General features: G+C 50.4%; 2 protein-coding genes across 7 annotated transcripts in view; one reads left to right on the forward strand and one right to left on the reverse strand.

Annotated features, from left to right (window-relative positions):
- The window catches only part of CEP104 (centrosomal protein 104), a 45,707-nt gene extending 36,388 nt beyond the window's left edge, over positions 1–9,319 (reverse strand). For 2 of the 3 annotated variants that reach the window (XM_039474191.2, XM_039474190.2), the window contains exons 1-3: positions 8,975–9,319; positions 3,882–4,014; positions 335–508 (exon numbers count right to left, since the gene is read on the reverse strand). In XM_039474191.2, coding sequence (XP_039330125.1) covers positions 335–508; positions 3,882–3,994 — 287 coding nt within the window. In that variant the 5' untranslated portion in view covers positions 3,995–4,014; positions 8,975–9,319. The remainder of the gene's footprint in view (positions 1–334; positions 509–3,881; positions 4,015–8,974) is intronic. The other variant, XM_074379961.1, reaches the window with a different exon arrangement.
- A 244-nt stretch (positions 9,320–9,563) lies between these two features.
- The window catches only part of DFFB (DNA fragmentation factor subunit beta), a 29,135-nt gene continuing 21,212 nt past the window's right edge, over positions 9,564–17,486 (forward strand). The window contains exons 1-2 of one of the 4 annotated variants that reach the window (XM_074379962.1): positions 9,564–9,863; positions 11,358–11,484. In XM_074379962.1, coding sequence (XP_074236063.1) covers positions 9,750–9,863; positions 11,358–11,484 — 241 coding nt within the window. In that variant the 5' untranslated portion in view covers positions 9,564–9,749. Of the gene's footprint in view, positions 9,864–9,911; positions 11,507–17,486 lie in introns of those variants that run through there. The other 3 variants (XM_074379964.1, XM_003939630.4, XM_074379963.1) reach the window with 3 other exon arrangements.

Below are 17,486 nucleotides of genomic sequence, written 5' to 3' on the forward strand. Positions count from 1 at the left end.
CCAGGCTGGGGAACAGTGGCACAATCTTGGCTCATTGCAACCTCCACCCCCCAGGCTCAAGCGATTCTCCTGCCTCAGCCTCCCAAGTAGCTGGAATTATAGGTGCATCCTACCATGCCAAGCTAATTTTTGTATTTTTAGTAGAGATGGGGTTTCACCATCTTGCTAGACTGGTCTTGAACTCCTGACCTCATGATCCACCCGCCTCAGCCTCCCCAGAGTGCTGGGATTACAAGTGTGAGCCACTACGCCCAGGAGGACAATCCACTTTTAAGAGCTTTCAGGTAGAATTCGCCTAAAAGCTGCCATTACACATTTTAAATTTCATTCTTACCCGAGTCTTCGAAACCGCTCTGCTTGATATGGTGCAAAATATTCAGGCAAGCTTTCGCTAATGTAGAACTCGATTTTACTTGAAATCATATACTGGTGAGCAAGTAACTGGAGTTTCCTTATTCGACATCTCTCCACCATTTGAAGGACAATTTCTTGTGGAAATTGGCAAAATCTGAAAGCAAACACGTTTTTATTCCTTCTGAACCATTCCTGCAGAGGGTTTCTAGGGGCTAGCATCTCATTCTTGCCGTGAAGAGGTATGAACCACACCCCCTGTGAAGTGGACAGTCTGGAGCGCTGACGGTACAGAGGTGCCTGCAACACCATTCCCATTCTCTCGGGCTTTTCGCATTGGAGCCGAAGCTTGGAATTAAAATTTGACTTGAATCGCCTGCAACCCTATAGGAATCATACTTTTGGCAGCTAGTCAATGGTCTGACGTGAAACCTGAAGTTTAACATAAGATAAATCGATCTTATGAGGCGGCACTAGTGGGCAGGATGGAGCCGAAGGATTTTTCACAGGAACCCAAATGCTTAAGGGCCCCAGGGTATCAACATTGAAGGCATGCCTACCATTCATGCAGAGTGCTCTCAGGAGAGAAGCCTACACTATGGCCCACGCTGCAGCGTCTAACTTTGCTCAAAAGTGACATAATTTTTTTTTTGAGACAAGGTCTCGCTCTGTCACCCAGGCTGCAGTGATGTGATCATGGCTCACTGCATCTCTCATCTCCTGGGCTCAAGGGATCCTTCTACCTCAGCCTCCTGAGGAACTGGGACCACAGGCATGTGCCACTGTGCCTGGAGAATTTTTATCTTTTTAAATTTTGCAGCTGGGCATGGTGGCTTATGCCTGTAATCCCAGCACTTTGGGAGGCCAAGGCAGGCAAATTACGAGGTCAAGAGATTGAGACCATCCTGGCCAACATGGTGAAACCCCATCTCTACTAAAAATACAAAAATTAGCTGAGTGTGGTGGTGCACGCCTATAGTCCCAGGAGGCTAAGGCAGGAGAATCGCTTGAACCCGGGAGGTGGAGTTGGCAGCAAACTAAGATCCCGCTTGCACTCCAGCCTGGCGGCAGAGTGAGACTCAGTCTCAAAAAAAACAAGAAAAAAATTTTTGCCCAGGCTGGTCTTGAACTCCTGGGCTCAAGGGATCCTTCCCACTCAGTCTCCCAAAGTGCTAGAATTACAGGCCCAAAAGTGACATAACATATTAAAAAACTAAGATTTGGTTAGAGGATCACAGCAGTCAGCAAAGACCCCACACTGCTTCCAAAAACACAAAGCTTCACGAGAGGCACATTTGGGGCAGGCACAAACTGTGAAACCGGGCAACTTTTGAAACGAAATTCTTTAGTCTTTCATTTCGGTAAAGCGCTGCTTTAGATAGTTACTGCTTTTCAATGCAGGGCATGTATATTATAATTCGTGATGAGATTATCTGAACACAAGGACAGTAAGTAATCTATTATTTAAAAACCTTTATTATTAAAAACAGCAACCACTAACGCCAAAGCAAAACTCCAAAACTGTTTAAAGAAAACCAAGACAACCGGCCACGATTTGAAGCTGTACAGAGCCACGCACTGCATGACACAGTGGTCTCCTAGGATGACAACTCTGTACTCTGCCTTAGCTTTTCTATGTTTAGATATAGATACCTACCTGTGTCACAATTGCTACCGTATTCAGCACAGTCACGTGCTGTGCAGGTGTGCCGCCCAGGAGCGACTGGCCACGCCACAGAGCCGAGGTGTGCAGGGGCAGGCTGTGGCATCTAGGTTTGAGCGTGCTCCAGGTGTTCCATGAAGCTGACTGATAGTGCATTTCTCAGAATGCTTCCCCACCGTTGATGGATGTAGGACTGTACTTCAAAAAATCCTTCCAAAAAGGGGCTATGATTAAGCTACTCAAATGTAGTTGATGAAGAGTTTACAGATGAATCAAAAATACCTTTCAAGCTGAATATAAAAAGAAACCACATAGCTAAAAAGGCTAGTATTTATCCTTTCAAGATAAATGGACAGATATAGATTTTTAAAAATAAAAATAATTTGACAACTAAAAAATGGATGGCCAGAGGCAACGGTTGGTGCAACCTTTACGCGTTCCTGGAAAAATGTCTTGCTTGGAAGAGCTTAGGCTCCCTGAATTCTGAGGTCACATGAATGGCACGGGGGGTCTCTCTGGGTCTCTTGGAACCCCGCAGTGCTTCTGCTGGAGCTGCATCGATCGATGCCCTGAGCGCCAATGTAGCGGGTCCTACATTTTCCATGAACTGTGGTAACAGAGCGCCCTGTCCTGCCGTTGGCAGGCTCGGCTTCAGGCTGTCTTCCTTTGTTTTTTTGCCACGTGCTTGAGCTCAGAAAGTCAGGAGACCCCTGAGCCAAACCCAGTGGGAGTCTGTGGTGACCAAGGGCACACAGATCCTTTTCTTTGGTACATCCGCTGAAAGCACGTCACTAAAGTGAGTATAGGTTACGCCCTTTGAAGAAATACCGTGTCAACGCACAAGAGAACCATACTGGTGTTACTTTTACAGGCTTTACCAAAAGGGGTAGCTGTGTCTCCTCAAAAACTCCAAAACTCCTCAAAACTCCAAAAACTGTACCGAGTTTGAACGTACATTTTCACTTTAAATGAGATTTACATTCAATTTTCAGCAACACATCTTCAGAATAAAAGCAAAACACAATTATATGACTGAACTTAAAATGTCACACACATTTACACATTCGTGAGTAGGAATGAACAGTAACTCGAGACTTGAAAGCAAGTCACGGAGAGCGCGGCGCGGAGGGCAAGGGCAGGTGTCAAGGGAGTGCGTGCAGGTAATCAGCTGTAAACACCAAAGCAGCAGAGGCGAAAGGACTCCAATGTTTTAGGAAAATAATCAAGCAAAACGCTCATATAATTAACATTTGTTTTGAGACAGAGTCTTACTCTGTCGCTCAGGCTGGAGTGCAGGGGCCGTCATAGCTCATGGCAGCCTTGGACTTCTGGGTTCAAGCGATCCTCCTGTCTCAGCCTCCTGAGTAGCTGGGACTAGGGCGGGAGCCACTGTGCCCAACTGAACATTGTCATAAAAGTATACGTGTGTTTAAGAGAAATGTGAAAGACACGTTTCTGGTGAAAGCTTGGTGTCAGATAAAAGCAGTCGGACACACTTTCATCACAGCAGCACCACCGCGACACAGACAGAGCTGCATGCACAATCTCGGCATGAGAACGTGCGGCCCAGTGTGTGGTCAGGGAATTCGGTTAGTTAGTTATGGGGCTCATTTCTCCTCCTTCTTCTCCACATCCGCACACTTTCTTAAGGGAGTGTGGGTGAATGTTATAAGGGAAACAGGGTCAACACATTTTCTTTAAAAATCTAAACAGAAAGAGATGTCGACCCTGTAACGCACGCTGACATCCTTGGTCCTGATATCTGAGTTACAGCAAAATCTGAGGCTTTGAGTGAAAGAAGCCCCGTGCCCTCCTCAGGGACCCAAGGCTGCCTCCCAGCCCAAGTCCCACGCTGTCCAGCCCTCACCTCGGTGACCGCCACCCACTGACGGTCGGTGCGTGGATCATGAGCTCCCGGGCACTGAAGCCGTCTTCGTGTCCAGATGAGCTGACGACTACAAATCCAATCTTGTGGGGCATTCTGCACGTCTGGGCTGTTTCTAAGAGCAGGAAAGATTTCTTTAAAAGGCAGGAATTCACTAACACGTGAACATTTGAAGTGTTAGTTCATGTCTTGTTAACACACACAACAATGCACTAACTCTTCAGACTTTTCCCATCTCTTTGAAAAAGCCTTTTTCGGTTTTTGTTAGACACTTTTTACAAAGGCTTCTGATTCTGTTTAAGGTACCATATAAGTTATCTTGACTTTTCCCAAATATTTGTCCAAAAAGTTTGACCAGCACTGTGGATTACATTCCCCAAAACGATAGGTTCAAGTCCTACCTGTGGTCCTGTGAATGTGACCTTATTTCAAAACAGTGTCTATGTAGGTGTGATCTAGTTAAAACGAGGGCCTCAGGGTGGGCACAATCCAACGTGACTTACAAGAAGGAGGGAAGAGATGCAGCCACACAAAGAGGGAGCGCCACGTGTGACAGAGGCAGAGCCCAGAGCGACGCGTCTCTAAGCCGGGCCTGCCGAGGACTGCCTAGGCCAGCCAGCAAGCATCCGGGGCTAGGAGGGATCCTCCCCTACAGCCTCCAGAGCGAGGGTCGGCACTGCCCACACCGCCTTTCGACTTCTGCCTCCAGAATGAATTCCTGTTGTTTTAAGCTATCCAGTTTATGATATTTTGTTATGGCAAAAATAGTTTTTGGCTGGAATATACATACAAACTTTCTGTATTCGTTAGAAAACTAATACAACTGGTATGTTAATCAGTTACACAATCACAAGGGGAAAAAGGCAATGTAAGCGCAGCATGATAACCACTCGATGAATATGTATGAGCAGAGGAAGGGCAGGAACCGGAAAGGCACATGAAACACTAAAAGTACAGCAGAGTCAGGCTGAGGGACTGACTCACAGGACACTGAGTCGATGTGCTCGGGGACTCTGAATTGCTTTTCAGTTACTAAGGCAGTCAAATTCCGCCTAAGTAAGCCAATTTGAGTTAAGTCTAAATCATGGAGGGAAAAAAGGGTCCTCATTAAACCAGGATAAGAAGACTCCCTCAGAAAGTTCTCTGGGGGCTGGGCGCGGAGGCTCACGCCTGTAATCCCGGCACTTTGGCAGGCTGAGGCGGGCAGATCATGAGGTCAGGAGATTGAGACCAACCTGGCCAACTGGTGAAACCCCATCTTGACTAAAATAAAAAAAATTAACCAGGCACGGTGGTGTGCACCTGTAGTCCTGGCTATTCGGGAGGCAGAGGCAGGGGAATTGCCTGAACCTGGGAGGCAGAGGTTGCAGTGAGCTGAGATCACACCACTGCACTTCAGCCTGACGACAGAGCAAGACTCCATCTCAAAAAAAGAAAGTTATTTGGGGTAAGATACACTATTAATTGAAATTCTCAATAGGAGGTAACACATAAACACACCCCCACATAAAACTTTATGTATTTTGATGTGCTTGATGCATGATCTAGATTTTTCTTTTACTTTCATTGAGAATTTGAAGAGGACCACTTCAATCTATTGATTATTGGCCGGCATTATTGCTAATGTTTCTTGGAATGTATGAATAAAAGCCCTAAAATAGAATGATAGACCATCACTGAGATCCTAGTTACTTTTCCCACAAAGTTCACTGCAAGATGTTACTGTATATTAAACAAAAACTAAACTAAACCAACCCAGAAAATAATTTTTTAAAAGCCTCCCAAAACAGGATGAGGCTGGGTGTGATGGCTCATGCCTATAATCCCAGCACTTTGGGAGGCTGAGGTGGGAGGATCACTTGAGCCCAGGAGTTCAAGACCAGCCTGGGCAAGAGAATGAGACCCATCTCTCAAACAAACAAACAAACAAACAAACAAACAAAGCATTTAAAAGGGATGAGTGTGATTTAACCCACTGTTAGCTGCACAGCCCGGCCTGCACTCCGACCTGCACTCCAGGCACTCCAGGTCAGAAACGCACAGTCCATGGCTCCTCCTCCTTCGTGACCTGGCACTTCTGGGTGGTTCAGGCTCTGAGCCCTTGGCCACAGCATCTCCTCCCACCCAGTCCCCATACAACGGTGTGCCAAGTCTTAGCAGGCCTACCCTTCCTTCCAATCCAATGGTGTTTTCTAGACAGCAAGCACCTGTCTCAGACAAGTCCTAACTTCCTGTTGCGTGAACATGCCTCAGGCCCAGCTCTGGTCATCTCCATCCATGTCCTAACTCAAGAGCTCCCGGTGGGATCCCCATCTAGGGATTAAGGCTCCAACTCTCCTGACCCTCCCTTCTTGTGATAAATTCCAAAGTTCAGCCAAACAATCAAAGCTCAAAGTTAACACCTTCAGCTCTGAAGCCCTCCATCGCCTTTCACCATCTGTTTTTCTTTTTGAGACAGTTTTGCTGTCACCCAGGCTGGAGTGCAGTGGCATGATCTTGGCTCACTGCAACGTGTCTCCTGGGTTCATGTGAGTCTTCTGGTTCAGCCTCCCAAGTAGCTGGGATTACAGGCATGGGCCACCATGCCTGGCTACTTTTTTTTTTTTTAAATATTTTAGTAGAGACGAGGTTTTGCCATGTTGGCCAGGCTGGTTTCAAATTCCTGGCCTCAAGTGATCTGCCTGTCTCAGCCTCCCAAAGGGCTGGGATCACAGGTGTGAGCCACCACACCAGATCCCTTGCATCATTTTTAAGAGAAGGGCCTGTCACTCCCTAATCTACCTTGAAAATAGCTCTTGTGCTCAGGCTGTTGGGTTCCAGACTCTGATTTTTTTTTTTTTTTTTTTTTTTTTTTTTTTTTTTTTTTGAGACAGAGTCTCATGCTCTTGCCCAGGCTGGAGTGCACTGGCACTATCTTGGCTTACTGCAACCTCCGCCTCCTGGGTTCAAACGCTTCTCCTGCCTCAGCCTCCCAAGTAGCTAGGATTACAGGCACATGCCACCATGTGTGGCTAATTTTTCTATTTTTAGTAGGGATGGGGCTTCGCCAGGTTGGCCAGGCTGGTCTTGTACTCCTGACCTCAAGTGATCCACCTACCTTGAACTCCCAAAGTGCTGGGATTACAGGCATGGGCTATTGCACCTGATCCCATTTTTTTTTTTTTTTTTTTTTTTAATACAGGGTCTCACTCTGTTGCCCAGGTTGTACTGCAGTGGAGTGATCGTATCTCACTGTAACCTTGAACTCCTGGGCTCAAGTGATCCTTGTCTCAGCCTCCTGAATAGCTAGGACTATTGGCACACTACTTAATTTTTTTTGGTAGGGATGGGGTTTCACTGTGTTGTCCGGGCTGCTCCTGAACTCCTAGCCTTCAGCAATCCTCCCACCTTAGTGTCCTAAAGTGTTGGGATTACAGGTGTGAGCCATCAAGCCTGGCTAGTCTCTGATTCTAACCAACACTCGCTGTTATGGCTCTAAGACGTAACAGTAGACCGTTTAAGTCAAGGGTGTTTCCATTAGGCCATATTGCCCCCAGTAAATCTAAAACAAAGCACTGGTATTTAAGAACCAGCTAAGAGCCATGCACAGACACTGTGGAGGCAATGCTGTTGCCTCAGTCTGGTACTTGAGAAGGATTCCTTTTCCAGTCTACGCCTGCACCCCTCCAAACACCCTCCAGCTGTACACTATGGTCCCCTCTGTGTAAACCCTCAAGTGTTACATAAAATACTCGGAGTATCCCTGAAGGATGCCACTCTAAAAAATCACCATTAACAATTCAGGAAGAACCTAAGCTCTGTTGAATGTGCAGTTTATTGGCTGGTCTTCCTCACCAGAGTCACGTGGGAACCCCGTTGTCCAGGGACAACCATCGGCATCCCCACAAGTGCCAGAGTGCGTTTCTCCCCAGGCGGCTATGACTCCATGTGGCCTCATCTCTCACTACGGGGTAGCTACTTCCATTTTGTTACAAGACTGGAAAACAAAACTTGTTTCCGATTTTCTTTTTTCTTTTCTTTTTTTTTTTTTTTTGAGACGGAGTTTCGCTCTGTCGCAAGGCAGGAGTGCAATGGTGCGATTTGCAGTGATGCCATCGGCTCACTGCACCCTCTGCCTCCCGGGTTCAAGTGATTGTCCTGCCTCAACCTCCCGAGTAGCTGGGACTACAGGCGTGCGCCACCACGCTTGGCCAATTTTTGTATTTTTAGTAGAGACGGGGTTTCACCATGTTGGCCAGGATGGTCTCGATTTCTTGCCCTCGTCGTCCGCCGGCCTCGGCCTCCCAAAGTGCTGGGATTACGGGTGCGGGCCACCGCGCCCGGCCAGATCTTTTTTTAAGGAAGACTTAAGTGTGACTGGGCCCGTTGGCTCACGCCTGTAATCCCAGCACTCCGGGAGGCCGAGGCGGGCAAATGACTTGAGGTCAAGAGTTCGAGACCAGCCTGGCCAACAGGGCGAAACGCAGCCTCTACTAAAAGTACAAAAATTAGCCGGGCGTGGTGGTGGACACCTGTAACCCCAGCTAATCCGGAGGCTGAGGCAGGAGAATCGCGTGAACCCAGGAGGCGGAGGTTGCAGTGAGCTGCACTCCAGCCTGAGCAACAGACTGAGACTCTGTCTCAACGACTTAAGCGTTACACAAATCGTGACTTCTGGTCAAGTCGACTGAAAGGGCTTCAGACAAATCTAAAACTTGAGTGTGCAAAACGAAAACAAAAAACCACCATCAAACTTTAATCTCTACAGCGGCAGGGCACCTGTCTTCAAACTGTTGCTCAGCAGAACGCTCCTGAAACCGGCCCGCTCTGTGCAGCGCACCCAGAACAGGAAAAGCCGAGGCATGGAAATAACACCCGGCTAAACCGGCCGTCCCGGCCGGACAGGCGCGCCCGGCACCCGGGCTGAGCTCCCCGGCATCTGGCACGCCGGGGCCGCGCCGGTTCTTTGGCGACAGCAAGGCCGGAGCCTAAGCCCCCGCCGTCCGGGCTGGCACCGCGCGCCCACGTTTCGTACCCGGCTCCCGGGTGGGGCCCGCGCCCCGCCCCCCACGCCCGGCCCCGGTCCGGGAAGGTACCTGCTCAGAGCGGACGGCCCCGACTGGCGCTGCCGCGGCCCCGACGGAGAGGGCGGCCGGGTCGGAGCTGCGGAGCGGCCCGTGGAGGCGGCCAGGCCGTGCCTCAGCGCCCGGGCCCCAGGGGCGGGCGGGTCCCGGTCCTCGCGGACCACCTCGGCAGCCGCCGCTCTCTCCGGCGGAACTCAGGCGGCGCCCCCTCCGCCGCCCCAGGCTGGCTTGCACCCCAAGCTGCCGCGGCGGTGGTAGGGGAAGAGCAGCCCCGGCCGCTTCTGTCCATCGCCCCGGCCGCAGCCGCCGCTCTCATGACAACCAAGCCCAGCCCTGGGCCGGGGCCTCCGCGCGTGCGCGACCCCGCCCCCCCGAACGCGCCTGCGCACAAGGGAGACCTCCGCTTCTCGTGACCTCCGGCTCAGGGAGTTTCCGGGGCCAGGGCACCTGCGCACAAGGCGACGTCGCGCCTTTGCTTTCCCGAGCCTTCTGGGTAATGTAGTTTCCGTGAGGTGACGCCTGCGCACAAGACCACGTCGGGCATCACTTTTCCCAGGCCTTCTGCGTAATGTAGTTTTTGGAGGCGGTGCCTGCGCGCAAGGCCACGTCGCGCACCCTCTTCCCCGGGCCTTCTGGGTAATGTAGGTTCCCGGATCGGCGCCCGGCCAGTGCCCGCTCTGCAGAACCCGCCGGGTGCAGACCCCTGCGGCCTGGCGAAGAGGCGCGTGAGCAGCCGGCCAGCGGGTGCCGCCACCTGCGGGGCCCAGCGGCCTGCAGGACATCTGCAATGCTCCAGAAGCCCAAGACCGTGAAGCTGCGGGCCCTGCGCAGCCCGAGGAAGTTCGGCGTGGCGGGCAGGAGCTGCCGGGAAGTGCTGCGGAAAGGCTGCCTCCGCTTCCAGGTGCCCGCCGGGGAGGCGTGTGGGGGAACAGGAGGTGCCGCTTTTCCTCTTCCAAAGCGGAGGGTGCGGGCGGCGCCCGGGGAGGCTGGTTTTCGCTCGCCTCAGCCGCTGGGCACCGGGGCCCCCGCAGCCTGGGGTTCGCGATCGTGGCTTCCGGGCGCGGGCGGGTTGGGAAGCGATCCGGACCACCCCTCTCCTCTTCCCACCTCTCGGTCAGCACAGCCCGCACGCGGAGCCGGGAGACGCGGGCTGAGTGCCAGGTGCTGGCACGCGGGGTCGCGGCCGCTCTGCCTTTCCCTGCCTCGGATTCTCTTTGCGTAAAATGAAAGGCTTGGCTAGGTGGGCTCTGCAGGCCCTTCCAGCCCTCGCAGCTGGGGATTGCAATCGTCACCTTATTTTAAATTGGTGTCCTTTTTTAGACCACTGCGAGGGTTACCAGGTGTGCATGCCAGGCCTGGCAGGGTGGGGGTTGCTATAAAATGCCTAAAACTGACCAGTCAGTAGTTGGGACTACAGGCACGCACCACCATGCCCAGCTAATTTTTGTATTTTTAGTAGAGACTGGGTTTCATGACGGCTGTGCCCTTGGGGTGGTGGTGCCAGCTCCTGGAAGCAGGAGGGTGGCGCTGACAGAGACGGGCTGTATTTTTTATTTTTATTAAAAAAAATGTTTTTTAATATATTTTTTAAAAGACGGGTTTCACCATGTTGGTCAGGCTGGTCTTGAACTCCCGACCTCAGGTGATCCGTTCGCCTTGGCCTCCAAAGTGCTTGGATTACAGGCGTGAGCCACCACACCCGCCCGGCTGACAGGCTGTATTTGAAGTGCCCTCAGGAGCTCATTTTAAAAAGGTGAATCCTGCAGAGCAAGCGGTCGCCACCTGCTGTATGTTTTTCCTGGCTCTTCCTGTTTTAGAAAGGCCTGCAGTCAGGCGCTCTTGCTCCCGATCCCTCATCCTTGCCTGGGCGTTGACGCACTGTGGCATATACAGGCGGCAGCCTGAGCCTGCTTTTTTTTTTTTTTTTTTTTTTTTTTTTTTTTTGAGACGGAGTTTCGCTCTTGTTACCCAGCCTGGAGTGCAATGGCGCGATCTCGGCTCACCGCAACCTCCGCCTCCTGGGTTCAGGCAATTCTTCCACCTCAGCCTCCTGAGTAGCTGGGATTACAGGCACGCGTCACCATGCCCAGCTACTTTTTTGTATTTTTAGTAGAGACGGGGTTTCACCATATTGACCAGGATGGTCTCGAACTCTTGACCTCGTGATCCACCCGCCTCAGCCTCCCAAAGTGCTGGGATTACAGGCTTGAGCCACCGCGCCCGGCCGAGCCTGCTTTTTAAACACAGCTCATAGAACCTAAAGTACAATGAAAAAAACAAAAAACAAAAAAAACAAAACAACAGCACAACTCATTTGGGACGTTTGTGAGGCCTGCAGTTCAAAGCCCTGGCCTTGAGACCCCGTCTCCTCCTGTTGCCTCTCCCGCCCCTGCAGCTACCTGAGCGCGGCTCCCGGCTGTGCCTGTACGAGGATGGCACGGAGCTGACCGAGGACTACTTCCCCAGCATCCCCGATGACACCGAGCTGGTGCTGCTCACCTCGGGCCAGGCCTGGCAGGGCTGTGAGTGGCAAGGACCTTGGAGGTGGGCGGGAAGCTGGCACTCTCAGGGGTCCTGGGGGATTGGTCCTGGGGGATTGGCCCCGGGGTGCCTGTTGGGGTGGCAAAGGGTCCCCCTTACTCTGAACTCTCAGGTCTCAAGGAGGAAGCCCTCGAGTCAGAGCTGGTCAGCGTCACTTGGATGGCAGAGCCCTCAGCCCTCTCCTTCATGCACCCCGTTGCTCAGTTGGTTGTCTTTTTCTTCAAAAAAATCTTTTAATTGGCCGAGCATGGTGGCTTTCTCCTGTAATCTCAGCACTTTGGGAGGGTGAGGCGGGTGGATCATGAGGTCAAGAGATCGAGACCATCTTGGCCAACATGGTGAAACCCCGTCTCCATTAAAAATATAAAAATTAGCTGGATGTGGTGGTATACACCTGTAGTCCCAGCTACTCAGAAGGCTGAGGCAGGAGAATCCCTTGAACCTGGGAGTTGGAGGTTGCAGTGAGCTGAGATCGTGCCACTAAACTCCAGGCTGGCGACAGAGCGAGACTCTGTCTCAAAAGAAAAAAAATCTTTTAATTTTATTGGTGTTCGTTTGAGGTGTCCTAGCAGTTCCCAAGAGCAGGGGGAGGGCTTTGGGGTTGGGGCCTGCACAGTTTGGTGGGGAAGGTGGAGCCAGGAAGAGATGCTGTTCTGTTCGGCTGGGCTGAGGCCCTTCTGGAAGGACGGGGTGGTGGTCCATGGTATGCTCGATTGCTTAGGAACAATGAACCTCTCCCATCCGTCACTCAAGGTTCTCACCTTTTCGGAGATGCTGTCCTCAGAGTTCATGCTCGGGGGCAATTGCTTTGAGAGGTGGCTCTTTAGGAGAATCTGTATCGAAGCCTCAGGACACAGAGTCCTGCCTTTCAGAAGCAGCTGAATGCCAAGGTCTGTGCTTGTTGGACTCTACAAAGGAGAGCTTTTGGCCGCGGTGGGGGGAGACGCCATCGTATGCCCTTCCCTGGGAGGGTCGGCCAGTGTTGTGTGATGGGGTGAGGCTTCAGGAGACACTTCTGGTTCCCAGGAAGGACGTGGGTACTCTGAGGGATGGAGCTCTGCCTCCTTGGCCTAAAGGGCAGAAAGAGAGGAGTCCAGGAGGAGCGTCCACGTGGCCACGTCCCTGGCTGCAGTGTTGGGGACTCAACTGTCAGCACTGAAGGGTGGCGCTTCTGGTGTGCGCCAAGGTTGCAACCCCCTTTCTCCACTGGGCCTTGTGCTCCCAGAGGATGCAGCCAGAACATGTATCACTGTGATGGCTTCTGGGTGGCCCCTTCGGGGGCGGGGCTGGGCAGGGGCGTGCTCAGGGTATTCCTCGCCTTTGGACATTTCCTTTCCTTCCCATTTCAGGGCATAGTTGCAAGAGAGCAGAGCACGTGGCTCTCTGTCCCTCCCGGCACCTTCCAGTCCCTGTCTCTCTCCTCTGTCTCTCTCCTCTCTCTGTCTGTCTCTGTCTATCTGTCTCTCCTCTCTCTGGTGCTTTATCCCCGTCTCTTCCCTGAGACCACTAGTTCTCCTCTTCGAAATTTGTTAGACTTGAACAAATTTTGTTTTTTTTTTTAAAAAACATTGAGATGGGGTCTTGCTCTGTTGCCCAGGCTGGTCTCAAACTCTTGGGCTCAAGCAATCCTGCCTTGCTTCCCAAAGTGCTGGGATTACAGGCATGAGCCACTGTGCCTGGCCAAAAATTTTTTATTTTATTTATGTTTTGAGACTTTGTTGCCCAGGCTGGAACGCAGTGGCACAAACATGGCTCACTGCACCCTCAGCCTCCATGTTTCAAGCTATCCTCTCTCCTCAGCCTCTCGTTATCCAAGTTCTAGTTATCCAAGTAACTAGAACCACAGGCATTCTCTACCATGCCTGGCTAATTGTTTTGTGTTTTTTGTCAAGATGGGGTTTCGCCATGTTGCCCAGGATAGTCTCACACTCCTGGGCTCAAGCTGTCCTCCTGCCTCGGCCTCCTAAAATGCTGGGATTATAGGTGTGAGCCACTGTGCCTGGCCTAAATTGTTTATTTAGAAATAATGATAGATTCCCAGGAAGTTGCACAGATAGGAAGGTCCCATGTACCTCCACCCTTTCCCTCAAAGGTGACATCAGACACAACCATGGCACAACATCAAAACGGGCACACAGACACTATCACAATGTGTGTGTTCTTCTATCATTTCTCCTTATGTAGATACCTGTGACCAGCGTCAGGGGCAAGGTAGAGACGTCTCCCATCCGTCACGGAAGGTTTTCCCCTTTATAATCCTGCCTACCCCTGGCCACCACCAATCCCTAGCCCGTAGCACCTGCTGATACGTTCTCCATGTCTGTAATTTTGTCATTTGAAGAATAGTAGGTAAGTGGAATCAAGCAGTATGTGACCTTTTGAGATGGGCCTTTCTTACTGCACATAAGGCTCCTGAGATCCATACTCTGTCCTTTCTATTGCCGAATAGAATTCCATGGTTTGTTTTGACCACAGTTTGTTCAACCATTCACCTGTGGAAGGATGTTTTCTGTGTTTCAGTTTTTTGACTATTACAAATAAAGCTGCTGTGGCCAATTATATTCAGGTTTTCCTTTTCTCTTTCTTTTTTTCTTTTGAGACAGGGTCTCACCCTGTCGCCCAGGCTGGAGTGCAGTGGTGCAGTCATAGCTCACTGCAGCTCTCCTCCTGGGCTCAGGTGATCCTCCCGCCTCAGCCCCTGAGTAGCTGGGACTACAGGGGTACACCACCATGCCTGGGTAATTTTTGTATTTCCTGTAGAAACAAGGGCTTCATCCTGTTGCCTGGGCTAGTCTTGAACTCCTAAGCTCAAGTGACCTACCCACTTTGGCCTCCCTGAGTTTTGAGATTATAGGTGTGAGCCACTGCACCTGGCCATCTTTGCAGGTGTGAGCCACCACACCTGGCCAAATTTCCAGGTTTTGGTGGGATGTAGGTTTTCATTCCTCTGGGGAAAATGCCCAGGAGTGGAGTACTGCATTGTGTGGTGTGTGTTTAGTTTCTGGAGACAAGGATGTCCACTCCTGCTGTTTAGCATGGCACTGAGGGTCTAGACAGGACATTTAGGCAAGAAAAACAAAAGGCATCCAGATTGGAAAGGAAAAAGTGAAGCTATCTCTATCTGCAGATCATATGAACTTGCATATAGAAAACCCTAAGGAATCCACTAAAAAATGATTACAACTAATCACCAAGTTTAGCAAGGTGGGAGGATACAAGGTCAATATAGGAATATAGATACACACTTACAATGAACAATCTGAAAATGAAACAAAATAATCCCATTTTCATTAGCATCAAAAATAATAAAATACTTAGAATAAGTGTAATGAAAAATTGTAATACTTATATTCTGAAAACTGCAAAACATTGTTGAAAGGAATGACAGATCTGAAGAAATGGATTAACATCCCATGTTCACGGATTGGAAAACTGAACATTGTTAGGATGGTAGAACTCGCCGCACAATCCCTATGAAAATTTCAACTGGTTTTATGTAGCGATTGACATGCTGATTCTAACGCACAGTTCATATGGAATTGCAAGAGACCCGGAAGAGCTAAAACAACTGGGAAAATGACATAGTAGGAGGCCCACATATCCTGATTTCAAAACTTAGTACAAAGCCACACTAGTCAAGACTGGCACCGGTGTGAGGACAGATACAGCGCAGAGGAATAGAGTGCCCAGAGATCTGTGTACCTGTGGTCAGGATGCCAGGACCTTTCAATGCAGGGGAAAGAATAGTGTCTTCAGCAAATGGTGCTGGGACAACTGGAAAATCACATAGGAAAGAATGAAGCCGGACCCTTACCTGGTACCTTATACAAAAATTAACTTAAATAAAAGACCTAAATGTAAAAGTTAAAAATAGAAAACCCTTGGAAGAAAACATAGGGGTAAGTCCTCATCACCTTGGATTGGGCAAAGGATTCTTTTGACACCAAAACTTGAGCAGCAGCAGAAAAAACAGATAAAGTGAACTTCATCAAAATTAAGAGCTTTGGGCTGGGCGCGGTGGCTCATGCTAAGAGGGGAGACCCCCCTCACCAGCTTCTGTTTCACCTCCTCTGTCCTCCACTTCCAGATGGGAAGGAGGGTGAAGAAAAAAATAAAATAAGATACCGAAGAGCGGGGAAATGACTTCCCTTTTAGTTCCCAGCGTCTCTGCTATCTGTTAACCTTGAAAGAGCTGCAGATGAATGCGGTCACTGCCGGCTGTTGCCCGGCACTGGGTCACGCCCCTACGTCTCCACGACCAGGCTCCCTCCTGGAAACACCTCTGCCAACAAACAGCTTGTTGCTTTCGTCTTGTCTCTGTAAGCCCCCTCCCCAGCTGGTCCCCTCTCGCGCTGCATATGAATTAGCAAATCAATGAAGCCAAAAAATTGTAAGGTCGGATGTCCAGCAAATGGACAATGACATAGTTCCACCTCAGTTTCCCCTTTAGCGTTGTAAACCCATAAAAGGGGAGAGAAGCTGCAGCTTGGGGAGCTCGGTGAATGAGGCTGTAGCCCCCTGCAGCTCCCGGCCAAATCAAATGCCACTTCCTTCCTCAGTTTGGTGTTTGAGAGATTTGTTCCCCGCTGCTCCTGCTTTGACGCCTGTAATCCTAGCACTCTGGGAGGCCGGGATGGGCAGATCACTTGAGGTCAGGAGTTTGAGACCAGCCTGGCCAACATGGTGAAACTCCCTATCTACTAAAAATACAAAAATTAGCTGGGTGTGTGGCAGGTGCCTGTAATTCCAGCTACACAGGAGGCTGAGGCAGGAGAATCATTTGAACCCAGGAGGCAGAGCCTGCAGTGAGCCGAAATCATGCCACTGCACTCCAGGCTGAGTGACAGACTAAAACTCCATTTCAGAAATATAAAAATTAGGAACTTTGGTGCTTCAAAGGACACCATGAAGGAGGCTAAAAGACAGCCCATAGAATTGGAGAAAATGGTTGCCAATCATGTATCTGATCAGGGACTTCCATCAGAATATACAAAGAATCCTTGTAACTTAATAGTAAAAAGACAACCTAATTAAACATGGCAAAGGTTCTGAATAGAAATGTCTCCAAGGAAGATATTCAGATGGTCAGTAAGCACATGAAAGGATGCTCAATATCATCAGTCATGAGGGAACTGCAAACAAAAACCATAGTGAGATGCCTCTTCATACCCACTGGGTTGGCAGCCAGTGTGGGCGAGGATGTGGAGAAACGGGAACCCTCACGCCCGGCTGGCGGGAAGGGAAGATGGCACAGCTGCTGTGGAAAACCGTCTGGCAGCTTCTCAGACACAGAGTCGCCATGTGAACCAGCAGCTCCACTCCCAGGTAAGTACCCAGGAGAAGTGAAAACATGTCCACACCAAAACTCACACGTGAGCGTCAGTGGTAGCTTTTTTCATAATAGCCAAAAGGTGGAAACTACCCAAGTCTCCAATGATGAACAGAGATAAAGTGTGGCAAATCCATCCGGTGGAATCACTCACCATGACAAGGAACAAGGCACAGTGTGGCTGAGCTGTGAACCATGCGGAGTCCTGATGCCAGCACACACAGCAAGGTTCCACGCACAGGAAGCATCCAGAACAGGAATGTTAGAGAGACAGAACATAGAGTAGTGGTTGTTTAGGGTTGGGGGCAGGGTGGAGGGGAGGGGGATTGGTAGTGAGAGTATGAGGTTTCTGTCTCAGGTGGTGAAAATGTTCTAAAATTGGCCGAGCATGGTGGCTCATGCCTGTAATCCTAGCCCTTTGGGAGACTGAGGCTGGCGGATTACTTGAGGTCAAGAGTTTGGCACCAGCCTGGCCAACATGGTGAAACCCCGTCTCTAATAAAAATATAGAAAATAGCTGGGTGTAGTGGCATGCACCTGTAGCCCCAGCTACTTGGGAGGCTGAGGCAGGAGAATTGCTTGAGCCCTGGGGGCAGAAGTTGCGGTGAGCCGAAATCACACCACTTCACTCCAGCCTGGGCAAAAGAGTGAAAC

Source organism: Saimiri boliviensis, chromosome 11 (genome assembly GCF_048565385.1).
Source record: "Saimiri boliviensis isolate mSaiBol1 chromosome 11, mSaiBol1.pri, whole genome shotgun sequence".
In the NCBI taxonomy this organism is placed as follows: Eukaryota; Metazoa; Chordata; class Mammalia; order Primates; family Cebidae; genus Saimiri; species Saimiri boliviensis.